Source organism: Leishmania braziliensis, chromosome 9, assembly GCF_000002845.2.
Source record: "Leishmania braziliensis MHOM/BR/75/M2904 complete genome, chromosome 9".
Taxonomy (NCBI): domain Eukaryota; phylum Euglenozoa; class Kinetoplastea; order Trypanosomatida; family Trypanosomatidae; genus Leishmania; species Leishmania braziliensis.
Genome location: NC_009301.2, coordinates 326565 through 351191, shown reverse-complemented (window position 1 = coordinate 351191; position 24627 = coordinate 326565). Strand labels below are relative to the sequence as shown.

Below are 24627 nucleotides of genomic sequence, written 5' to 3'. Positions count from 1 at the left end.
AAGCACGCAAGATGGATGCGCTCTTGCGTATGTTGAGCACGAGCTGTGGTGGTGGTGCCCTGGGTGTAGTCACCCGTGGAAGGAAAGAAAGGGGGTGGGACCACCGGTTTGGCGGAGGTGGCGCCTGTGTGCAGCTGCGTTGTGCCTTTTGCCTGCCACTTCGTGTTTTCTGTGATTTCGCCGATGTAAACTATCAACGGTGGACTGAGCGCTTGCGCGGCGGGGAGCGGTGTGGAGTAGGGCGTGCGTGGGCCTGTGTGCAACGTGTGTGAACACACATGAACGTCGGAGCGAGTGTTTGGGTGGCACTGCTGAAGGAACCTCGCGTGCTCGATCTCCTCCTCCCCCTCACCCGCGCCAGCCCTCGCATGTATTCTCGCCATCTTCTTCGCTTTCCCCTTTTTTTTCTTTCTCTCTACACACACACAAAGGCAGATGCAGACACGCATGCGCAGCTATACACGTACAGCGGAGCGTGCGAAGTGTGCAGCTCAGAGGCGGGTGCTCAGGTATTCCTGACGATGTGGGTGTGTGTGTGTGTGGGGGGGGGGGGGTGTTGGTGGTATTATGGTTGGTTGCTGCGTTACTTTCCTCAGGGCCGTGCGCCTCCTGTTGCGGAGATGAACGAAGGCGAGAGAGAGAAAGAGCCGTGGAGGCGATGGTGGGGCGATGGGGCTCCTCCCCACATGCTTCGGTCACGTTGCCGCAGGTGCCGTGCATCATCCCTCCGCGTCCTCTGGGCTGCAGGCCACCGTGGCTTCGTCATGCGCGGTGCTCTGCAGTCTACCGTCCACTGTTTTCTTTCTCCCTTCTGCCTGCAGTGTTTCCTACGTCCTCCCTCACTGCAGCTCCTCTCTCTCCCCCTCTCTCCGTCTGAGCCACACACGTCTACACGCCTGCATCTATGGGCACGCATGCGTGTAGACCCCACAGGCAGTCATGAACTCATACGTAAAGCGCTACGTCGGGTCTGACCCAACGGTGCAGCAACTCGTTGGCTTCAAGCGACCAAGCGAAAGGCGCCTCGTGATCGGCTGCGCGCTCACCGCGCTGGCCATCTACTGGGCGGTGTACTTTAGCGAGGAGAAGGAGCGCAATCGCCGTCACGCGTCCATCGAGAAGGATATCGAGCGAGAGCGCTGGCGAGCGCGAGAGCTTGGCTTGGCGGCGCCGACTGATGATGGATTTGCTGAACGCTACGCGGCATTACAACACAAAAATACGCGCCTGACATCAAAGAGTTGAGGAGGGAAAGCGGCCAGTGTTCTTGTCGTGGTGGGTGTCGGAGGATGTGGGCACGTGTGGGTCTCTGGGCCGTGTGCGTGTGTGCCTGTCAGACCCCACATCTCCTCCCCGTCCTGCCTCGCCTCGCCTCGCCTCATTTCTCAACAGGCCTTTTTGCACCCCTTTTCTCCTACACTCCGCAGGGAGGGGCCCCCACGCGCACGCACTCCCTGACTGACAGGAAGAGACATGCACACGCTGATGTGAATGACGGCGTTGCCCGCGACTGCGCACATGAAAAGGTACACCAGCAGGGAGAGCCCTGTGCCTGATGTGTGTGGGTGGGTGTGTGTGTGTGTCTTGCGGGGGTTTCCCGTGAGCAGCGTGTCGCTGTCGTCTCCCCATCCCCTTCAATAAGCACCAACGCAGACAAGCGCATGCGCACGCGCTGCCAAATCGTGTGGTGTCGGGGGAGGGAGGATGGCGTATACTTGAGTATACGTATGCACGTGGACCTCTCTGCTGTGTCGCCTCACTCTCTCCCTCCCCCCTTCCCTTGTCTCTCTGATCACAGAGAAGCTTAAAGCCGTCCGACGCGTACACACTCGTGTATGCGTGAGTGCTGGCAATCAAAGTGCGCTTCCTCCTCCTCCCCCTCCCCCTCCCCACGAAGTGCAAGGCACACTAAGAGAGCGCGTCTCTGTGTGTGTGTGTGGTGAGGGGGGGTGTCGTAGCAGGTTAACGGTGAAGTGTGGAGGCGGTCGTGCCGACCAATAAAAGGAAGAGGAAAGGTGAAATCACTTCCGCTCCGCACCTCCTCCCCCTCCCTCTCTCCTTCCGGCCGCGAGCGGCTAAGACGATTCATTGCCCTTCAACTCTGCGAAAGAGAGAGAAAGCGGATGAGTGAGACCCCCAGCACAGGAGCTGGAATGGTACGGATCTGCCGCAACCGATGTCTATGGTAACCCGATGCTGAAGCGACAGAGAATTCCCTCTCTCCCATTCTCTCTTCTCAACAAGACCAGCCTTCGGCATCCACTCACTGTAGAGGCTCCCTTCCACGCACACCCGCGCATGCCATTCCTCCTAGTAATGCCTGCTGCCTCCGCTACCCCTCCCCACCTCCCCGCCTCGCTGGACTACCCGCGCATCAAGCTGCTTGCCATTGGCGACGTCGGCGTAGGCAAGAGCTGTCTGATCAAGCGCTACTGTGAGGGCCGGTTTGTTACGAAGTACATCCCCACCATCGGCATCGACTTCGGCATCAGAAAGGTGGAAGTGGACAAAGCAGCAGTGCTGCAGCAGCGCAGTAGCGGGTCATCATCATCATCATCGGCGGCAACGGCAGCGGCACAGTGCGGCATCAACAGCGGCGGTGGCGGCGCCTCCTCAGCCATCCCCACAGACGTGCGGGTGAACTTCTGGGACGGCTCTGGCGATGACGACTATCGCGAAATCCGCAACGAATTCTACGAAGCTGCCCAGGGCGTGCTGCTCATGTACGATGCGCGTAACGCGCAGAGCTTTTCTGCCCTACAAGGCTGGTGGGAGGAGCTCTGCGCGTACTGCCAAGGAATGCCAGCAGCAGAAAGCGGTGGTGGGGGTGACGGCCGTGGCCCCGCTTCACCCGGCAACGCGGTCGCAGCTGGTGCCGGTGGGAAGCGGATGTCCGTCCTCAATGCAGTAACGAGCGGCACCGCTGCTGGAAAAGCTGTCGGGCGCACGGACGGAAAGGCGCCGGTGGTGGTGCTCTGTGCGAACAAAGTGGATGATACAGCGGTACCTGGGGCAGCTGCGCCGCGGCCGCGGGCCGTGAGTGAGGAGCAAGGGCGTGCCTGGGCACGTGAGCACGGCTGTGCCGCCTACTACGAGACGAGCGCCAGCACCGGGAAAAATGTAAAGGAGGCTATCGAGGACTTGGTGGTGCGGATGGTGGCCAAGTTCATGTGATGGCACTTGGCGTTGCCTGTGTGTGTGTGTGTGTTGCTGCCCCCTTTCATGCGCATGGCAGGAAAGCGAGGGCTGGATGGGTAGCAAAGCCCACACGCCACACTCAGACAACTCTATCCGTACGTAGGAAAGACCGAAGCGCTCGGCTGAGTCGCCGCCTGTCTCCCTCTTCTCCGTCACCAGCACCGCCTTGTATGTATAATGTTGTTAGGGGGGTGTGGTGTGGTGCGCGCGCGGGTCCTTTTGTGTTTCTTCTATCGCCCCTCAGACGGCAGCGCTGCCCAACACACACGTTGGGCCGACGTCTCTTTGCGTGTCCGTGGCGTAGAGCCAAGCGGGGAGGCGTGGAAAGAAGTCGAAAGGAAAGACAGCCGCGTATGGGGAGGGGGGAAGGGTGAAAGAGAGGGGGGGACTACTATGCGGCGAAGGAACAGTAGCAGTCTGGCACTGACTGGATGCGTCTGTGTGTGTGCTTGGGTTACGAAGGCTCACCCCTCGCTGCCCTTGCGGGGTCGGCCGTTACCCACCACAGCTGGCACCTTGCCATCTGTATAGACGCCCGTTGTTGTACGGGATCGAGCTTTCTCTCTCGCCTCCTCCCCTTCATGGACTTCGGCGATCGCGATAGTGGTGATCATCGGGTGCGGTGAACTCCGCACTGCTGCGCTCATTCATTCCTCCCTCACGGTGCCCCCTTCTGTCTCTCTCTCTCTTCCATCTCCAGCCACAGCGGCACCACCCCTCACATCAACCCACCCGCCCCTCTGTGTGGGGCACATTCCGCCTACGCGCAGACATATCAAAGCAGACAGGAAGAGAGAGGCCACACGCTCTACTTCACCTTCTCCGCCACCGACACCACTTTGCTCTCAACGCAGCTAGCGAAGAAAATGAGCGCGCGCAAGTTCGTTACTGAGTACGTCGCGCGCCACCTGGACGGGCTGACGGTGCTGGCGTCCCTTTCGGACCGACCTACCACCACCACCGAGAGCTGCGGTAGCAGCGCCGCTGCAAAGCCCGTCATCTGCACCCACAACGGCAGCTTCCACTGTGACGAGGCAATGGCATGCGGTCTTCTCCGCCACGTGCCCGAGTACCGCGAGGCTGTCATCCTGCGCACACGCGATCCGAAGGAAATCGACGCCTGTGACATTGTTGTGGACGTCGGCGCCGTCTACGACGCCGACAGGAACCGCTATGACCACCATCAGGCCAGCTTCCACGGGACCATGACGACGCCGAGGAAGATGTACAAGACGCGTCTCTCCTCTGCCGGCCTCGTGTACAGGCACTTTGGTCGCCAGATCATCCGCCAGTACGTCGAGGCAGCGTTGCAGCCACTCTCGTCGGTGCGCGAGACGGTGCTGAGCATGGCGAGGTGGTCGGAGAGCCGCACAAGCCTCTCGGACGCAGAACTCGATGCCCTCGAGGACGCCCTCTACGCTAACTTTGTGGAGGAGGTGGATGGCATCGACAACGGGGTCGAGTGCTGGGGTCTTGCCGACCCAGCCGTCGGAACTCTCGTGCCCAACTACAAGCAAGACACGAACCTGTCGCGGCGCATTGGGAAGCTGCAGGCGTTCTGGAACGAGCCAGAGAACGGCAACGTCGTCGCGGAGAACGCGAACTTTGCTGTGGCGGTGGAGATGGCGGTAACGGAGTTCTTCGAGGCGCTCACGTACCTCGCCTTCAGCTGGCTGCCGGCCCGCACCATCGTCGAGGCTGCCTTTCAGCGCCGCCACGAGTTTGACGAGAGCGGCAAGATAATGGTATTCAAGGACACAAAGATGTGTCCGTGGAAGGACCACCTTTTGGAGCTGGAGGCAGAGACCCACTGTGTTGGTGCCGTACTCTACGTGGTCTTCTCCGACGGCAAAGGCTGGCGCGTGCAGGCGGTCCCCAAGACGAGCACGAGCTTTGAAAATCGAAAGCCGCTGCCGTACCGCGGTCTGCGTGACGATGAGCTGAGCGCCGCCTGTGGCATCGAAGGCGGCGTCTTTGTGCATGTCTCTGGCTTTATCGGGGGCATGAAGACGCTCGACGGTGCCATGGCACTGGCGAAGCAGGCGCTAGTGGCGGTGGATTAGCGGAGCAATGCCGGAGGGGTTTGTTGCTGTTGTTGTTGGGAGGGGGAAGGAAGGCGCTTCATCTGAAAAGGGCGTAGAAGCGCAACTGCCGTCTACAAGCACCTCTCTCCTTCCCTACGTGCCTTATAAATCGCCGCCCCTCTCTCTCTCTCTTGATTAAGGGGCCTTTCGAAGTGCTGGTGGGTAAAGAGGGCGCACGTGTGCTGGCTCGCTGTGGCGGGGGGAAAGAGAAGGTGCGAAGAGGCTCATCGTTGTGACATCCACGCCCAAGAACGCGAGCAAATTCGTCTCTCTTCCCCCTCGGCCTCTCTCCCGACCCATCCGCCATCGTCTCTCCAATGCAAGGCCAGAAAACAAAGAGGCGTGTGAGTCGCTGCGTATCCGCATAGACGCACAGACGACGCGCATGCACTACTGCGCTAGCCACCGAAGTGGAGAAGCGCCACAGTGGTTCCACGATAACACTCCCCGTTGCGGTGGGGAAGGGGGGAGGGGGTATGCGCGTTGTGATTGTCTGTGTGTTGCTTTGCTTCCTGGCAGGTCCAGCCAAAGGTATTGCTCGTCACGAGCCGGTGCCATTCGACGCACGCAGCCTCCTCCTCCTCACCCCCATCCCCTGCCGCCGGAAGAGGGGAAGGCGGCCTTACAGCCAGTGGTGCTCTGGGGAGGAGGGTGATGCGCCCGCACAATCCTCCTCCTTCGCCACTCGACGTACGCTAGCACACATGCGCAATGTGCCCTTACACCATATCCTTTATTCTCCCTCCCTCCCCCCTCTCCATTACACCAGTTGTTGTTTATAGTGTCTGAAACTCTGGCGGTCATCATCGACTCCGGACAGACCTTTTCATACACGCGCACACGAGCCTAAGCAGCAGCACGAGGCGCGTAGGTAGCCAACGGTCGTACCCCGTGTTACGTTGATCTCTGCCCTTCACCTTGTTAGCAACTCATCTTCCAAGGGTGAGATGGCGGGGGCTCCGGCGCGGCTCGCCACTGTTGGATGCGGCTGCTCGGCTGCCGCCCTCGCGTCCTCTCTCTCTTGTGTGCAGAACTCCAACATGAGAATCGCTGGAGGCAGCAGCAGCAGTCTCGCCTTTTCGTCTCTGTCGTGGTCTCCGCACCGGTGTCAAGTGCGCACCTTGATTGTGCCACGTCAGCTGAAGGCGTACGGGGGCACCTTCAGTCAGTCAATTGGCGAACGCGTCAGCCACGCTGCGAGTCATCAGGTGCTGCAGAGTCTCTCCCCCTCGCGCGCCGCAAGGTCGCCGCTCCTTGCCAAGCCCGTTAAGACAAAGACGTTGGACAGCTTTGCCGGCATGCTGGTCAGTCCGGCGTTGCAAGGGGCTCTCGCTGACATGGGCGTCTCAACGCCATCGCCGATTCAGCAGACCGCCATCGAGGCCGTGCTGCAGCACAAGAACACTGTCATCGCCGCCCCGCATGGGGAAGGCAAGACGCTGGCCTACCTGTTGCCTCTCTACCAGAACATGGTGAAGGACCGAGACGTGTACAGGATCCCGCTGCGCGAGCGCCGCCCCCGCATGCTCTTGCTCGCGCCGACGAAGGAGCTGGTGGAGCAGCTACAGGCAGTGTGCGCGCGGTTGGATGCTGCGACAGGCCTGACCTCTGCGAGCTTCACGTCTCGCAAGCGCTCCAAGTACCACTCGTCACGGTTACTGAAGAACACGATGGTGGACGTACTCGTCATGGACCCGAAGCTCATCCTCCGACTCCTACGTACACGTCGCCTCTTTATCGAAGACCTCCGCTACTTCGCCGTGGACGAGGCGGATGCGATGATGAGCTCCCTGCACGACCACGACGCTATGCAGCTGCTCATGAAAGTGCAGAAGCGCAACCAATTCAAGTACCTCTGGCCTGTGCAGACGCAGTACATCTTCATTACCGCCTACATGACGCGCAAGCTGGAGTACATCGTCGGCCGCAAGATCAGCGATCCAGTGACGTGCATGTTCCGGCAGCAGATGCACCGCCCGCAGGCGCGGCTGCGTCACCGCTTCTACGCCATTCGCCGTGAGCCGGAGAAGTTCACAGTACTCCTGCACCTTCTTCGCAAGAATGGGCATGTGCCGCTCCCAGTTGACACAGACATTGCTGAGGTTGACGTGCATACGCGCCCACACAAACTCTCCGGATCGCTGGCCGAATGGCATGAAGCGGTGCAGCGACACGCGTGGAAAGAGCAGCAGGTTCAGCAGAAGAACGCTGACAACAGCGAGGCCGTCACCGATGAAGTCGTAGACGTTGATGAGACAGGGATCGAGGCCGCAGACGGCCCCTCTGCAGCCGTGCCTTCGGCGCGCCCCTCCGCCACAGTGAGCTCGGCGACAGGGCACGACTACATCCACGACGCGTACGCGCGCTACACCCTCGAGTGTGTGCGTCCGCTTCACTGGGAGCACCTGACCACCGTCGCGGCACCCTTCACATGCCCCATTGCCCGTACCGTCTTCGCTGAGGGCCGCCGCACCATCGTTTTCTTCCGCAACATCGACGCGACGACAGCCTTGTTTCACCAGCTGCGCAGCGCTGGCTTTGCCGTGTCGCTGCTGCATGCCTCACTGCCCTACAAGGTGCGCAAGGAGATGTACGCCGACTTCGCCTCTGGGCGCACGAACATACTTTGTGCAACGGACCTTGCCGCGCGGGGGCTGGACCTTCACGTCGACGTGGTCATCAACTTCGACGTTCCGACGAACGCGCTCACGTACCTCAGCCGCTGCGGTCGAGCGGCGCGCATGGGGCGAGAGGGGCAGGTGCTGAACCTCTACAAGAAGCACCAGGGCGTCATCATATCCGCCATCAAGGCGTTCCTGAAGGACAACCTACCAATGGAGGGACTCACCAATTACAAGCCCGACATGATGCAGCCGCGCTACGCCGAGTGGCGCACCCACAAAATCAATGCGCTGGCCCGCTCGTACGTCTCTCTCATCACGCGCAAGACCATCCCGGCACATCTGGAGCGCACGTACGTGCACCACAACGCGACATGGCGACCAGTCTTTCATCCGCAGAAGGCCGGTATCCATGGCGGTGTCGCGCCGCGGCAGCAGCAGAAGCTAATGGACCGCGTCATGGAACAGGCTGTGTGGTTCCGACGGGGGCAGCTGGCACGGCGCAAGGGCGGCCGCGCTAAATTCGGCAGTCGCACCATGAAGCGCGGCGTGTGGAACGATATCGGCGGCATTGCGTCGCGGGAAATTGTGAACGAGGCGCAGAACCCGTCACCAGCGGGGCCGAACTTTGGGCCGCCCAGTGGCCCTCCAGAGTAAGGTGGTCACGTGTGTCTCTGTGCCCTTATGAGCTGGAGGAGCAGGGGGGAGGGGGGATGCAGAGCGGACAGACGATGTCTGCCTGCGCCGCCACCCAGGCACCCGGGCGTTGGTGCGCTGGCTACGTGAGGCGCGGTGGTGTTTTTTTTTCTTTTGCTTCTTGGAAGGTTTTCCCCTTTTCGCTTCTCGTTGTTTCTTCTCGAGCATAGTGGGGGCGTTACCAGGAGAGGAGGAGGAGGGGGAGGAAAAGGGTCTGCTAGGTGGGCGGGTAGCTCACCGGGCGCATCATCTGTTAGTCTCTCTTCAGCACCCTTGACCTCCCTTTCTCCTCCCCTACCCCACTCCACTCCACTGCAGCCCCCTTACAGGGAGAGGGGGAGCACAAGAGACCCTCACGCACGCACGTGTGTGTATGTGGCAGTGGCAACCGAAAAGGCGCACGATGTGTTAGACTCCTACGCAGGCAGGGCGGAAGCGTGCAGAGGTATGTGTAGCATGCAGTTGTCTCTCTCTCTCTCTTCCTCTCCTCCCCACCACAACCCCTCTCCCTCTCTCTCTCTCTCCCTGTCCTATGTGAAGTGTGCTTAGCGGACTGAGGGGCGGCCTGCATGTTTGTGTGTAAGTCCACATCACCGCTGCCCCCCCTCCCTCTCCCTCCGTCCCTCTGCGCGCTCACACAGATCACAGGTGTTAAGCCCCCACACGCATAGAAAGAGACGTACACTCACGCCAGCAGTCTGAAACGACCCCTTCGAGCTTCTCTCGCCACACACCTGTCCCCTCTTATCGTCGTCACTGTCGTTGCCACCAACGTATAACCACCGCAACCAGCGCGCGCACTCACTCCCAGCGAACCATTTGCCCCGTTGCCATGGCCTCGTTTCTGCCGCCGCAGCGTCAACTGTCGCATATCTCCCGACGCCAACCTGGCTGGATCCCTCCCTCTGCTACGGCCGGCAAGACTGCTCTCCTTATCTTGTTTGCCGCTGCCTTTTTCCTTGCACTGGGCAGTGCTACCGCAGCGGAAGGGCAACAGCAGCAGCGGCCATTGAAGGCCACCGCGGCAGGGGCATCGTCGCACGTGTCGAACTCACTGTGCCCTCGCTGCCCACTGTGCTCGCGGCCGGGGACACCAATGAAGGACTGGCTGAAGTACTGCCACACCACCACCGGGTATATATTTTCTCTCTTCTCCTGGGGGAAGTCTACGCTGGCAGGGACACAGCGCACCGGAGGCTCGATTCGCGAGCAACGGCAGCTCTACCCACTGGAGCTCCCATTCGCGACCGACGATGCCGTGCGTCGGCAGTGCATGCGCGATCTGCAGGATCTTCTTCTCGCTCGTGTGCGAGGCCAGCCGCAGGTCGTCATTCCGCTGCTCGATGTGCTTCGGCACAAGCTCGCCTACCCGCGCGAGCCAGTTGTGGTGCACCTTGCTGGGGATAACGGCGTCGGCAAGAGCCACACGGCACGACTTGTGTCGGAGGCGCTCTCGCTGCGGTGTGCACTGGACCGCGACGTGTGTGACGCTGGGGACAACCTGCTGATCATTTCTGGCACCGGTTTCGACGGCCTCTCGGTGGCTGAGGCGCGCCAGCGCATCGTTGGGCAGATCGTCGCTCACGTCGCGCGCTACCCACACGGGGTGGTGCTGATCGACGACCTGACTGCCATGGACCCCGTCCTTGTCAGCGTGCTGGCGCCTCTGTTCGGCAGGGCCTCTCATTTCCCTGAGCAGCTCGCTCGCTCCTCTAGCGCCACAGCCGCACGTGTGAGGCACACGACAGCCAAGCCGCTGCAGACAGCGCACCAGTGGATGAAGGTCTTCGGCCGAGATGGGGGCAGGGGCTCGGCGAAGGAGGGCAACGATAGGAAAGGGGAGGCAGCCGCTGGGATAGACGGTGCGCCGCCTGCGGCATCAGAAATGACGAGCTCCCTCTCTCGCAGCGGGCAACCGCCGCCGCCGCCACTTTCACAACTGCTTGTGTTCATTACAACCGACTTTGGGCGGCAGGGCCGCACCGTCGGCAAGTCGCGCGCCGAGATCGAGGCGATGATACAGCACGACTTTGCAGACCTCTACGGCTCTCTTCTCCCCGCCTACACCCGCACCTTCGTCTACTTCCCCTTCACCCAGGCAATGGCTGAAGACGTCGTGCGCAGCGCCGTCACAGACCTTCCCTGTGCGCTCGGCGAGCGCCTGATCGCTTCCAGCACGATTAGCGATGAGGCTGTCGCCTTCCTGGTTCAACAGCATCGCCAGCTGTGGTCTGGGAAGGAGAACGGCCATGCCCTTCGACGGCTGATCGAGGACGAGATCGTCTCGCAGCTCGTTGCGTACTGGGAGACGCACGAGGAGCAGAAGGCCTTCGAGCGGCTGCGGGTCCGCTTTGAGTTGGATGAGGCAAGCATGCGCGTACTGCTGCGTACACCGCATGCATCGACGACCACAGCGCTACCGCCTTCGTCTGCGCTCTCGTCGACTGAAGCACGTGCGCATGTCCGTGACGGAGTCCACAATGAAGGCGAGGAGGAGCCCAGCGACCTATAGACGGTTTACACCTCCTGGGTTCTCTGGGGGTGCTGAGGGCCATCCCGCCGACCCCCCTCCCCCCTCTCTCCCTCCTCTCTTTTCGCCTGGAGCGTTGCTGGCGAGCCCAAAAGAATTGTGTGAAAAGGCCAACGTAGTCCGCCCTCCCCTCACCCACCCCCGAGCACTGTCTGTGTGTGTGGGTGTGGGTGGGTGGGTGAGGGGAGGGCGGACTACGATGTCTACTCACGCGCCCCCACGCGGGGTAACGCGTAGCCAATTTCAATCCCTCCGTCCCGCGCCACCAGCACGGAACAGGAAAGCGAAGAAGCGCAAAAATGCAGCTGCTACTGCAAAGTGCTGAAGCTGGTGTCGCCCCCCCCCTGACTGGAGGATCAGTGGAACTGCGAGAAGAAGGGGCTGAGGCCTTGCTTGCTGCTGCCCCTCCCCTCCTCCCTCCTCCCCTTCTCCCTCTCCCTTTCGCTTCCTCCATTCGCCTTCTGGTCACTCTACTCCGCGCGCCCCTCTTCCTTTTTGAGCACCTCCGCTCCTCATACAACATGTGAGCACACTCGCACACCAGAGATGGCCTCCCCGGCTCTCCCTACCCCGTCGCCGTCTGAGCCAGCAGCAGCATCGTCGCCGCACGCCATCGCTCCCGCTGGGGTGCTGCGCCTGGAGCGCTTCCTGGAGTCCGTCCTCAAGCAGAACCTCGATGCTGTCCTGTCGCAGCGCGATGAGCTATACGCGACCGTTGCGCAGTGTGCCCAGCTGCGGTGGTTGATGGATGACATGCAGGCTCTCTCCCGCTACCATTCTTTCATTGAGGCATCCACTGCCGCCGAAGCGGCGGCAGCCGTGCCGCTCTCTGCGTCTTCGCCTGCAGCTAACGGGGCAGCCAACGGATCGCCGCCACTGATGAGCAAGCGTGCGCAGGCGGATGCCTACAAGCCGCCTCAGAAAAACAAAATCTTGGTTGACCTCGGCCACCACTTCTACACGCCGGGCGTCGTCAAAGACTCAGGCATTGTGTACATGAACATCGGATGTGGTGTTGTGATGCCCATGTCCCTTGATGAGGCTCGCGAGTTCCTGCGGAAGAAGGAGTCGGTGGTGCGTCGGATGATCCTGAACAAGTCCAAGGAGGTGCTGAGGATCAAGTACCGCATCCGGCTGGTGACGGAGGCCATCGCACGGCTGAACGAGCGACATATTGGACTATAACATGGAAGATATCAATCACCTTTCCCCTCCTCTCCCCCCCCCTCCCCACTCTGCTCTCGGGGTGGAGAGTTGCCATGGCCCCCACGAAATACCCTTCACTCTCTTTGCCTCTCAACAACGCGAGGAGACAGGCGACGTGCTCGCTAGGAATGTACTGGAGGTGGTCGGGTGCTGGGAGGGGGCGCGTGCTGATAAGAAGCTGAGATGGAGGGCAGAAGGCTGCCGAGGGTGAGGACGGGATGCCCCACCACGCCGATACTGCCCTTTTCCCTTTCCTCTCACTTGCTGTCGCTGTGGCGCGGCACTCTGTCATTACTGTGGGAGGCCCACCTCCTTGTCCGTGCACAGACACGCGCGCACGCCTGTTGTGTCTCATAGCCTTCCTCCTCTCTCTCCTTTCCCTACCCTTTCACCTGACCATTTCGTTGCCCATATCAGCACCTGGGCCCACAATCAGGTGCGCGAGAAGCCATACCCACATAGTCATCGTTGCCCACCATCTTCATCAGGACTGATCCCCAAGCACCACCTGCCGCGCGACTCTCGACGCATCAACAGCAAGATCACACGCGCACACACGTCCTTCACGCATCTCTCTTCTTGGCTAGCTTTCTTGGGTCTGCACCCTGTTACGCACCACACAGCGTGTGCGTGTCAGCGCACGGGCCTGGTGCGCGCCGCCGTACTCCGTGGCCCCTGGTGCCACCCTCCTCTCCTATCCTCGTCATCGTTTTTTTTTCCTCCCCATTCCCCCCTCCTACCACAGCGCGCACGACATGCAGTCGAAGACAGGAGCACGCACGTCACGCCTACTCCGGCATCCTGCTGGTGCTTTTCCCTCTCCCCTCCCTCCCTCCCTCTCTCTCTCTCTCTTTGTGACTTCACAAGGCATTCATCGGTAGTGCCACAACACACAACACACGCGAGAACAAAGCTGCTGCCACAGCTGCGACAGCTTCAACCCCCCCCCACCACCACTCGACCGCTATATGGATGCAAGCCAGCGAGGTGACACGAACACCAACTATTCCACACAGGCAGTCGGCTGAAGCAACGGCATGGAGATGGCGGAAGCCGCAGCAGCCTCCCCGTTGCTGACGGTGGGCACCATTGTCGCCTACGAATGCCTCCTCGACGAAACGGCAGGCACAACCTCGTGGCGGCTTGGATCCATTCTGGCGCTTCCCTCCTCCTCCTCCACTGCTGGCGGCTCTGTGGAAGCACACACCACTGCCCCCGCCGAAGCAAACGCAGCGCCTACGAATGGCAAGGGAAAGTCACTAGAGGTCATGCCGCCGAAGGCAAACCACGCCAACGGCGGCGCTCCGGATGATAGGGTGGGCATTGTCACTGTTATGGTCACCCCGTCGCCAATGCCGGCATCTGCGTGTCAGACGGTGCTGATCCAGCCATGGATCCCGCTGGCACCGGTAGCTGGTGCACACGGAGACGCTGGACATTTCAACCCGTCGGATGCTACCGCTGGGACTCCGACAAGGTCAAGTGGTGGTGGTGGTATCGGCAGCCACCCTCCCTCTTCCCAGCGGCACGTCGTCATGTCGGCCGCTCACCTTGCCGACATCAACGCCACGCACAAGGAGTTAGAAGAAATGCAGCGCTTCGAACGGGATGAAGACGGCATTGACTCTGACAGCTCTCCCACCATTGCGGCGAGCCGCCACTGCAGGAGCGCCGTCGGCGGCGATGATGACGAGAACGACAAGCAGCTCGCCGCGGCGCTCTCGCAAGCGTACACGCGCGTGCTGGCCTCCACGACCCACTCCAGGGAGTGCAGAAGCCTCCTCCACGCTGACGACCTGCACCGCGGCAGCACGGAGGGTGTCACCGCCGAGGTAGATGGCGATGGGGATGCAAATCCAGTGCCGACTCGACAAATTGAGGAAAAGCGTGTCGAGTTCCTCCACCGCGTCGAAAAAATCCTCGGCGAGATGAGGAAGACGCGCAAGAGCCAACGCGAGTTGCAAGTGGCCCAGAAAACAGTGCAGGCGTCCCTCGAAGACGCGAGGCGACAGCTGCGCGACGCACAAGAGAAAGTACAGCACATTGATAGACGGCATCTGCGAGAAATTCAGGGCTACCGGCTGCCGCCGGCAGTGGTGAAGCTTGTTATGGACGCCGTGCTCTGCGTGCTCGGTGAGAAGACGAAGAACTGGACTGACGTGGTGACTGCAATGCGCAGCCCGTCCTTCATCTCTAAGGTCGCCTCCTCCCACAACGTGCAGCTCACGCCGGCCGAAGTGCAGGAGCTGAGGAAGAACTTTATATCGAACCCACACTTCTCTTACGCCGATGCACTCAAAGGTAGTCAGGCTCTCGGTCAGTTCTACGAGTGGGTGATGCGTCAGGTCCAACTGGTAGACGCAGGCAACGCCCATGCACGGTTCAGGGCAGAGAATGCTGAGCGCATCAAAGCACTCGCTGACGCTCGCAGAAAGATGAAGGCAGAAGCAGCGGAGCTGCAGCGCCTTGAGGAAGAGATCGAGGCCGTCATGTCTGAGCAGACACGTCAGCTGCAGGAGCAGCGCTCCGACGCACTCAACATCTACCCTACGAACTGCGAGACATGGTCGCAGCGTCGCTCGTCAGCTTTAACAGACGCCCTTGTGCCAGCGGCCGAGTCGCCAGGAGCGGCGAAGACGAGTACGCAGCGCCTCCACCGAACATCGGTGAGCCCCGCTAGCGGTGCGGCGCCGCCCATGTCGACGTCAGCACGGCTGCGCTCCACAGCAGCCCAGGCAGCAACGGCTGACTCCTCGGAGGCAACGGCGAACAGTAACGCGGCCGCGGAAGCCTGTGTTGATGCCGCGCAGCAGCGGTCGAGCACAATGGCCGCTGTCATAGCCGTCCCAGCTGGCAACGCCTCGGTGCCGCGCGCCGCAACTGACGCAGCTGCGATGACAGACGACGACATGACGAAGAGGACGGGCAGTGTGTGCGCTGCCAACAATTCTCCTACTTCGCTGACAGTGGCCCAGCAGCAGCAGCAGCAGCAGCAGGTCCTGACGATGATGCCTCCTGGTTCGCGGTGGATGTGCCCTCAGCCAGGCTCCCTGCACAGCAGCTACATTCTTCGCAGCAGCATCCTGTGTGTCGTGGGCCACCAGCAGCAGCGGACGTGCGAGAAGTCTGGAGAGACCTCCCTCTACCACAACACCGCTACACCCGCGGCAGACATAGTCGAGCTCACGATGGTGAAGCAGCAGCTCGTTGCGGAAGCTCTGCCGGACCCTAAACGGGCGGTGTTGCCGCTCCCGCCAACATCCGCAACAGTCGCAAGCCAACGCTCCTCGAACGCCACCATAGTCACGCAACATGGAAAAGACCTCACAGGAAATGAATGGGAAAAGGTGGTGAAGGACTCACCTGGCGATCTGCGTCGAACCACTGTGGAGGACGTGCCCATGATCTGCCAGGACCCAGACCGCGCTGCGGTAGACGTTGAGTGGGCGCGCGGGAGTCTGCATGGGCAGTGCGCCGTATCCCACCCCGACAGCGGCAGCAGTGAGGCCGTGCGAGCAGCGATCAAAGAGAGGGCGTACCCGACGGTGATGGCGATTTACAAGCAGCGCCAACGCACACGCGACTGGTTGGACGAGGAAGGCCTACGTGAGCGGCAGCAAGTGGCACCTCTGGCGTCGTTGGAGGAAGAGGTCCAGGAGGAGACGGAGGCTCCCCGTGAGACTCAGTCGCTGCGCGATGCCTTCGGCGCGGACAAGCGGCCCTTGGCGGCACAGACGGCGAGTCAGACGGTAGCCTTCGACGACGTCGGAGAGCGCCTGGCCTCTCAGGAGGCACTCCAGGAAAAGGCAGCGATGCGGCAGGCACTTGAGGTGACTACAACTCAACTCGAACGCGTCCAGGCGCTGCTGCGAGTCTGTGAGGAGGCGGCAGAGGTGCACAAGGCGGCGCTGGCCGAGAGCCAAGCCAAGGTCAAGAGCGCTGAAGATCAAGTCACAGCTGCACAGGTTCGGATGGCCTCGGCGGAAGAGCGGATAATGAAGGTGGAGACCGATGCGCGAGGAGCCCGCGCAGCAGCTGAACTGTCGACGGCACAGGCAGAGAAGGCCTTGGAAGATCTCGAGGGTCAGCTACGCACCGCCCAAGCAGCTCTTGTGGAAGAGAGGACGAGGCTCCAGGAGGAGCTCGACAAGGCACAGGCCGCAGCGGCAGCGCGCGAGAAGCAGCTGCTGCACCAGATGGACGCCATGAAGAAGCAGCTGGCCGAGGCGCAGCGTCACGAGAAGGCCATGAAGGCGGAAAAGGATCGGCACCAACAGGAGGCACCAGCAGCAGCAGATGCAAAGCGAGCAGTGGAGCACGCAGTTCAGCTGGCGGCGCTGGAGCAGAAGCTGAAGGAGGCAACGTTAGCACAGGCGGCTCTCCAGGAAGAGCACCAGCGCCTACACAGTGCGTTCGAGAGGGCTCAAGCACAGGCCGCAGCGAACGAGAGGGCACGTCTTCCACTACAGGAAACGATCAAGTCTGTGCAAATGCAGCAGGAGTATCAGCAAGGGCACGTCGCCCACTCACCTGCGCATCCTTTAAAGCGCCCCAAGCACAACTCTTTCGAACACGCACAGGTGCGGGTGGCCGAGGCGAGTGCTGCCTTCGTGGAGGCGTTGGGCGCGCAGCTGACCGCCGCCGAGGTGGCAACAAGCTTCTGCGGGGCGGAGATGAAGGCCGCAGCTGCCCGATCCCAGCGCTCGTTTGCCGCGATGGAGCAGGAAGTACTGGAAGCTCAGCGACGCGCAGCGCAGCTGGAGGAAGCGCGGCGGACTGCACGCGAGAAGCTGCAAGCGATGATGACGGTGGTTTCTGCTGAGGACGCCGGCGACTCTGCGACGGGGGCGGAGCTAATGCGCCTTAACAGCATGCAAGAGCATCAAGAGGCGCTTTCGGACATCAGCGAGCGCGTGATTGCGGCGTCGGCGGCGTTGACGAGCGCCAGCGAGACCCTCGAGACACACCAGCAGCAGCGTGCCGCGGGGCTGATGCAGGAGGAGGCGCGTCTTGCAAAGGTATTCCACGAGGGTGGCGGCCACGACCGCAACCGCAAGGGCTCCGACTTGGCGGCGCAAATAATGTGCAAAGTGTATGAGAGCACCACGGGATCTTTCCTCAGCCGACGCCAGTGTATCGGGATGAACGCCTGCCTCTGCGCCCTGCTGTTGCTCTCGCTGACAACCCTCCAGTACAAGAAATACCATGTTTGAGAGGTCGTCAGGGAGAGGGCAGCGGCGGAGGCGGTTTGGATGGCGAATGCGGTCACACACACACACACACACACACACACACACACCTCCTCCCAAGCGGATGAGCTCGCTTGGCACACGAGGAGAATACGCGCGTTTGTGTGTGTGTGTGGGTGTGGGTGTGAGGGTGTCGCTTCTCTCGCATTAAATTTACTCTCTTTCTGTTGTTGCGGAATTTCAGCAGCGACTCAGCGAAGGTGTGGCAGCTGAAAGTGACAAGACAAGAGCGCTCCCCTCTCTCTCTCTCTCAGTACCACCACCACCACCCCCTCCCCTCCGCTCCTCACGCACACACACACACACCTCCCCACATTCTCTGCCTTGACATTACGGTGCTCGCAGTAGAGGGGAGAGACGGGGGAATACACCGTCTCTGCAATAAAATTGGCAAGTCTGTCTGTGTGTGTGCACGTGCGCGTGTGTGTGTGGGGGGGAGGGGGGTGTCCTTACCTGCATCATCATCCCCCCCCCTCCTCTCCTCCTCTTTCCATTTTCCTCTCACTCCCCCCCCCCTCCGCTCTTGTGATGCGCCTTTTTGTCACACCGCACGTTCTCCGTCATTTTTGGATTTCACTCACCTCGAGCGCACAGACGTCCCACATCGTTCTTACTCCCTCACTGATTGCCTGCGCGCGTCGACTGCAGCACCATCGCTGCCGCACTGATCCATAGGCATTACTGCTCTAGCATTTCCCCCCTCCCCTCCCCTTCTGCATGCCTCTGTCTGTGGGTCTCTGGGGTGGACAAGTCACCTTCTCCTTTGCTTATCTGTGAGGTCGATCGATTCCTCCCATTCTTGCTAAGGTCTACCTCAAGCACAGAGAAGGCTTACAGGCGCGCTTCGCCGCGTGCGTATCGCACTGCACTTGCCATCCCCCACCACGACGTCTTCACGTAATCACGCTCACCCGCTTAAACAACTCTGTTGTAGATCTCTTTTCTACATTTCTCTACGTGACTGACACCATCTACTCAGCACTGGCCCTCACCCTTGCACACTCCCCGCGCCCCCACCCCACCCCACCCCCCATCTCGTGGAACAGCAGCAGAATAAATCATGCCGTCGCACCGCAGAGTGCACAAACGAGGTGGTCCTCAGACGCCACAAGCAGAGTCAGAGCAACAGCAGCGCTTAAGTAACGCTCAGGACGCGGCTTCGCTGGAGCCTAGAGCCACGCCTGTCGTCGCGCAGCAGCCGTCTCCACTGAGCGGCGGCGGCGGCACAGACGACAACTCCTACATCTCTGTCTGGGCTGACGAGGAGGACTCGTACCGACTTATCACTGAGCGCGACGAGCACTTGGCACGCATTCGTGCATACAGAGGCTTCTATGACCAGCTTGGCTGTATAAAGAGGGCGGAAGCCCGAAACGTCAGCGACGATGGTGACGTACAGCCGAGATGGGTTGCCGACATACTGGGCATCAACATGGCACCAGCTACTCCAGCAGTGCCTCGGACGACGCGTGCACTGCCCACCCCGTCACAGCAGCAGCAGAACGCCGCGCTGGGCAACCATTCCTCTTCAACCTTCTCCATCCGCACGCCGACGGACCTTGGCGACGCGGCTCCAGGCAGCGAAATCCCCCTAAGGGCATCGTTCATGTCCATGGTGTGCGATGGGCCGCAGCCACTTGGCAAGAGTGATCACGAGACGTCTTCGACTCTGTCACCCACAGTGGCAGAGACAAACCAACTGAGCCGACTGCAGGCGGAGAACTCGCGGATGGCGGTGGAGCTGCAGGCGAGTCAGGAGGCGGTGCAGCGGCTCCACGAGTCGCTCCGTGAGGCTCGTGAGACTCTGCGCCGGTGCGGCGGCATCAAGGATAAGGATGACGCCGCAAGCGAGGCGGCGTCGGACAGGCAGCAGCACCCTTTCCCGCCTGCCATCGGCGCATGGAATGCGGTAGCGCTGCATCGCGACAGCAGTCCCGTTACCGTGGGGGCAACGCAGGAGGCTGCGTCCAGCCGACCGTCGCTGCACCCCCCGCTCGCCTCCCCCACCACGGCCTCCCTTCTCTCCAACTCGGCGTCATCCGTGTCCGGCAGTATCCCATCCTCCCCCATCGAGCCGCCGCCGGGACGCTCACCAGCGCCAGCCTCGGCGACTTGTACGGAAGCCGCGCCTTCGTCCACTTCCAGTGATCACCTGCAGGCGCAGTCGGAGAAAGTGCGGCAGTACGCGGGGCTGCAGGGGCCATTGGCTCTTTCCCCATCCCCGAAAAGGCTGCTGCCAAGCCCCCTAAATTGCCTCGACGGCAACGGCGCCAGGGGTCACTTTCCCCGCTCGAGCTCGAAACTGTTTGATGTGGCCGAGTTCTTCTGGGCTTTACAAGTCGCCCCACCGCCGCCCACGCTGCGGGCTGGGTGCGACTACAGCAATCACTGCCAAGCCTCGACAACACCCTTACGCAGTCCGCCATCTCTGACGGGCGTGGCCACCCACCTCAGCGGCGTGTACGGCGCGACGGGCCGGGCAGTTGACAAGTTGCCCTCGACCGCGTCGGCAGAGCAGGAGAAGCACGTGGAGACGGAGGAGGCGGCGGCCCTCGCCTGCGAGTGCGCATGGGTGAACTCGAACTACTACTGCTACAATATTATGGATGAGATGTCGAGCTTGCGCGTGGTGCCCTCTCCCGAGGAGGTCGGCCATGGCATCAGTCCAGCAGCCTCCGCCGTAAACGAGGACGAAGTGATGCGACGGCTTCTCAACCACACCCCCACCACCACGTCCCTGTCGTCTTTGCCGCTACCCGAGTACAACACCCCACGCTCGAGCCTCACGCCACACAGAACCTCGGCGGCAATGGCGCAGTGGCTAGTCTTCGAGAGGATGGTGGCGCCAGTGTGGTCCCCGTCTTCGCCGGAGAACGCGTTCCTGTTTGCCAGCATCCTCCCCTCACCAACCGCGCGTTGCTACCGGCTTCCGTACCTTCAGCGGCTGTGGGTGACCTCGGTGCTGCGGCATCTACTGCTGTTTCTCCTTGTCACACTAATTTGTATCCTCCTCTTCATCCCTGGCATTGTGCTGGGCACCGTGAATGTCTTCGAGGCCGCCGAGGGCGAGGACTTCTACGCACTTCACAACCGCTTCGGCCACAGTGCCCTGCTCGTCGTGGCGAGGCTGGGCGCGTGCACGCTCGTGCTCCTCACCTTCTTCAGCGCTGTGTGCGTAATTGGTGGCTGGCAGCAGCAGCAGCAGCAGGACGCGGAAAAGGCGGCGGCGGTCGCTGTCGCTGAGAATGAATGTGCGCCTCCTGCTACCACTGCGGCAAAGCAGCCGTGGCTTAGCATCTTCTCTGTGAAGTCGGTTGGTGCTCTTGTCCACCTCACGCTGTGCGTCGGTACTGGTCTCACATTTTTCGGTGCCGTGCTGTTCCGCAAGGGCTGCCGCAATACAAACCTGCAGCTGGTCCTTCTTGGTCAATCCTGCTACGGTGCCGGAGAAGCTTTGCTGCTGGGTGGACTGGGCACCATCGTGAGTGCCGAGGTTGGCGTAGCTGCCGGTGTGAGCGTCAGCATGCAGATCCTACTCTTGGGGTGGCTCATCGTAAACGCCTTTGGCTCCTTCATCGTCCCCAAGCTGAGCTACTACATCTACATCGCCGCGGCCCTTTTGGATGCACTTGTGTATGTGACCGGGTTCATTGGTGCGCTGGTCTTCGGCGTCGTGATGCTGTGCCCTCGAGACCAGATCGAGCGTGCCGTGCACGCAAGCGCGAAGGATGTCACGCTGCGTAGGCTTTGGTCTGCCGTGCGGCATGACGTCTCGCTCTACTTCTTCTTGCGTTCTTTGACTGTTGGCCTACTGACAGCAGCGATGGTGCTGCTTATGAGCTCCGGTCTTGCTATCTTCGTCCCTACGCAGGCGGCTGCCGCAGCGGTGGCCGCATCGACCAAATCGAGCGAGCAAATGGCCACCAACGTCGACAAGGGCACAGGGGGCGCGGCGGAGGCGAGGTTTCTCACGAGTGACCAGGACAGCTGGGCAATGCACCAGCGCCATGCGCCGGTGCTTCTTTTCACGTATGCGCTGGTGACGATGCCAATGTGCTTCATCCCACGCTTGGCATCACTCATCAACCGGTGGTGTCCGGTGGCGCTGCTAACAACGTTGCTGTGCGCCATGTGGATGATCAGCACAGGGGCCTCGTGGGCGCCAATCCTCGGTCTAGATGTGTCGGCATCGAGCAGCGGCGGCAAGAGCGACGGAGTCACCACCAAAGTCCAGGCGGTGTCGCCGTCGGGTAGTGGTATTGGGTTTTGGCTTTCAAAGTACCGCTTCCTGAATCCCTGCATCAGCGTCTGCGGCATCGCTACGGGCGTCATCTACACCATCGTCCTCAGCAGTCTTCTGCGCTCGATTACGAACGCTGGGGTGCAGTTGCCCGTCATGCACCGAACCCCGTGGAACACGGTCTTCCACAAGCGGGGCCGAAAGGCAGCAGCCGCGGCAGCGCGGTTCCCCAGCGAAGCCACACCTCTCCTGACAAACGGGGAGCGGAATGGAAAGCATGAAAACACCGATGCGGCCGCGGTGGAAGTCAAGTGCCCCGATGCAGTCTCTACCAAAGTCCCCACGACCGCCACCGCTCTCCCTTTAGGGGAGTCGAAGACCTCAGAGGAGCTGCAGCGCCGTGTGCGGATGCAGCTGCGCGGCGGCCCGGCGGTCATGATCGCGCTGGTGTGGATGCTGATCATGATGGTGCTGCTCCTGTGCGTGACGGTGATGATGGTGGCGGCGGTGCTCCTGACAGACCGTGCTGAATCGCCGCAGTACGTGAGTCGCCTCCTGCCTGGTGTGACCATGGATGAGCACCTGGTCTTAAAGAGCACTCTGGCTTGCGTACTGATCGCAGCGATGCTGGTGCAGTGGGTGGAGATGTGTCACAGGTTTTGCCGCAGCTGCAGCTGAGCGCTTTGCACATGCGCACGAGGTGAGAGCGAGTGGTGAAGCTGGGGGGTAGAAGGGGGGACTGTGGTGTGGAACATGTGGGTGTTCTCTCTCTCTCCCTCTCTGTGTGTATGTGTGTAGGTTGGTGGTTTGGATATTTTGTAAGTCTTTAACGCACGCAGGAGCGCGAGTGCATCGTGGAGTTGTCTGGCAGTACGCCATCCCACAAGTCGAATAAAGTGAGCAAAAGAGGAGGGGGAGGGGAGGGGAGGGGGGCAAACGAAAATAAAATGCAGGCGTGTGGTGTGTGCCGAGTCGGTCTCGGTCATGTTTGGAAGCCGTTAACGTAGGCAGCAGCAGCAGAGGGGTAGCGGGCAATGGCGCTGCTGGTCGCTCTTTAACGTCCCTTCCCCCCCCCCTCCTCGTCATCTCTTCGTGTAAAGTACTGTACAGGTCTGCACCTCTATCTGAGGGGGGAGTACCTTTATCTCAGCTGTTCACCCTCAGCCCATCCCCCACGCGTGCTTGTCTCTCTCTCTCTAAGCGCCTTTCTCTGTTGAATGCACCCTCTCCTCTCTTCTCATTTCTCTCCTGCATGCGTCGGCCACGCGGCACCATACACGAACAATGCTGCTCGCCTGCCGCCGTCCCTCTCGCATTCCCCCCCCCCTTTTCGCGGTGCATCGGTCTGCGTCTGTGTATAACCCTTTCTCTGTGGGCACACTCCCACGCGCATCGACCCACAGAGAAGTGCACCTCTTCCATCGCCCAGAAGAAGAACAGCATGGCGGCCACTGAGCGGGATGGGGGTAACCACAACGTGCTGGACTTCAACACCTACGAGGACTACCTCGATCAGCAAGTCACCGGCGAAGACCTCTTTTACCTTGAGGACCAAGATGCCGCACGAAGGATCGTGGAGCTAGGGTACAAGGGCAAGGATGTGCTCAGCCGGGACGAGTTCGAGGCAGCGCAGCAGCTAGCCCGTACTGGCCCGCTCAAGCGACGCGAGAGCACCGAGATCATCACAAGCGCCGGCAAGGACGTGAGTGACAGCCCGCTACTGACGGCGCTCGCCAAGCGCGAGGCGTTGGTGCGCACCGGCAAGCTCGCAACAGTACTGTTCCTGCGCGACTATGTAGGTGGGCAGGAGGTGTCCGCCTACATCGACTACGGCCACCGTCTGCGCAGCGAGAACTTTGAGGCGTACTTCAATAAGGAGAAGAAGTTGCTGCCGAAGCGAAGCGACCTCAGCTACTACAACTGGAAGACACACACACTCTTCTACAACAACAGCCCAACCTTCCAGGTCCTCGCTGACAGCTCACTGGGGCTCGTCATGAAGCACAAGCGCGACCGCAAGGCCATCCACGTAGACCCAAGCTCACCATCACCTGGCGAAAACTGTAGTCGGACTGTGGTGCCGTGCAAAGACTATCTCCAAGTTGTCATCTACGACCACGTGACACGGCGCAAGAACTGAGTACTGCGAACGAATCAGCTACACACAGTCCCACGCGCATGCGTATGCGTGCAGGCTACTGAGCTTTTGCCTCCCCTTCTTCACTTCTGCTGGCCCTCGTTCTCAGTAGTTATCAGAATCGCCTCAATAGAGAGTGAAGGTCTCTGCTTTCCATGTCAAGTCCCCCTTTCCCCCACCAACATCGTCACCGCGCATAGATACGCCCACATTCCTCTCCCTCTCTGCTGCTGGTGGTGGTGTTTGAGGCTGAGTGGAGGACGCTATGATGTGTGGACTTCCTGTGTGGTGCACTACCGCATTGCCAAAGCAGCGCAATGTGCTCGATGTATAACGCGACCTCTGGACCCCTTTTTTTCCCCTATGTGACGCCCAAATGTTCTCATATGCAAGCGTTGCCCAGCCGCACTGATATTTTGCTCAGCTCAGTGGTCCTGCTCTATGTGTGTGTGACTTGCTGTGCTGGCTGCGATACCGTTTTACCTGAGGCAGTGAGCGCCCGGCGCTCATCACACGGAGTAGCGAGAAGGAACAAACATCACCCACAACAGAGACGGAAAGCTAACCCAGCACCGCCGTCTCCCTCACCACGTGCTCACTTCCCCCCCCCCCCTACTCCAGCCCTCCCTCGACACACTTCTTGACTCCACTAGGACTCACGATAAC

General features: G+C 60.9%; 9 protein-coding genes across 9 annotated transcripts; all 9 read left to right on the top strand.

The window, feature by feature from the left end:
• Positions 1–939: 939 nt before the first annotated feature.
• LBRM_09_0940 (conserved hypothetical protein) lies at positions 940–1245 on the top strand (the record flags this gene model as incomplete). The annotated part of the gene is made up of 1 exon (XM_001562658.1): positions 940–1245. One exon carries the CDS (start codon positions 940–942, stop codon positions 1243–1245), a length of 306 nt encoding a protein of 101 aa, XP_001562708.1.
• A 948-nt stretch (positions 1246–2193) lies between these two features.
• LBRM_09_0930 (ras family protein-like protein) lies at positions 2194–3174 on the top strand (the record flags this gene model as incomplete). The annotated part of the gene is made up of 1 exon (XM_001562657.1): positions 2194–3174. The coding sequence occupies one exon, from the start codon at positions 2194–2196 to the stop codon at positions 3172–3174; it is 981 nt and encodes a 326-aa protein (XP_001562707.1).
• An 890-nt stretch (positions 3175–4064) lies between these two features.
• Positions 4065–5261, top strand: LBRM_09_0920 (conserved hypothetical protein; the record flags this gene model as incomplete). The annotated part of the gene is made up of 1 exon (XM_001562656.2): positions 4065–5261. One exon carries the CDS (start codon positions 4065–4067, stop codon positions 5259–5261), a length of 1197 nt encoding a protein of 398 aa, XP_001562706.1.
• A 968-nt stretch (positions 5262–6229) lies between these two features.
• LBRM_09_0910 (DEAD/DEAH box helicase-like protein) lies at positions 6230–8560 on the top strand (the record flags this gene model as incomplete). The annotated part of the gene is made up of 1 exon (XM_001562655.2): positions 6230–8560. One exon carries the CDS (start codon positions 6230–6232, stop codon positions 8558–8560), a length of 2331 nt encoding a protein of 776 aa, XP_001562705.1.
• An 871-nt stretch (positions 8561–9431) lies between these two features.
• LBRM_09_0900 (conserved hypothetical protein) lies at positions 9432–11111 on the top strand (the record flags this gene model as incomplete). The annotated part of the gene is made up of 1 exon (XM_001562654.1): positions 9432–11111. One exon carries the CDS (start codon positions 9432–9434, stop codon positions 11109–11111), a length of 1680 nt encoding a protein of 559 aa, XP_001562704.1.
• Positions 11112–11675: 564 nt separating this feature from the next.
• On the top strand, positions 11676–12314 carry LBRM_09_0890 (conserved hypothetical protein; the record flags this gene model as incomplete). Its single annotated transcript, XM_001562653.1, has 1 exon — positions 11676–12314. One exon carries the CDS (start codon positions 11676–11678, stop codon positions 12312–12314), a length of 639 nt encoding a protein of 212 aa, XP_001562703.1.
• A 1058-nt stretch (positions 12315–13372) lies between these two features.
• On the top strand, positions 13373–17548 carry LBRM_09_0880 (kinetoplast-associated protein-like protein; the record flags this gene model as incomplete). Its single annotated transcript, XM_001562652.1, has 1 exon — positions 13373–17548. The coding sequence occupies one exon, from the start codon at positions 13373–13375 to the stop codon at positions 17546–17548; it is 4176 nt and encodes a 1391-aa protein (XP_001562702.1).
• Positions 17549–18644: 1096 nt separating this feature from the next.
• Positions 18645–22502, top strand: LBRM_09_0870 (conserved hypothetical protein; the record flags this gene model as incomplete). Its single annotated transcript, XM_001562651.2, has 1 exon — positions 18645–22502. One exon carries the CDS (start codon positions 18645–18647, stop codon positions 22500–22502), a length of 3858 nt encoding a protein of 1285 aa, XP_001562701.2.
• A 763-nt stretch (positions 22503–23265) lies between these two features.
• On the top strand, positions 23266–23964 carry LBRM_09_0860 (conserved hypothetical protein; the record flags this gene model as incomplete). The annotated part of the gene is made up of 1 exon (XM_001562650.1): positions 23266–23964. One exon carries the CDS (start codon positions 23266–23268, stop codon positions 23962–23964), a length of 699 nt encoding a protein of 232 aa, XP_001562700.1.
• Positions 23965–24627: the final 663 nt, after the last annotated feature.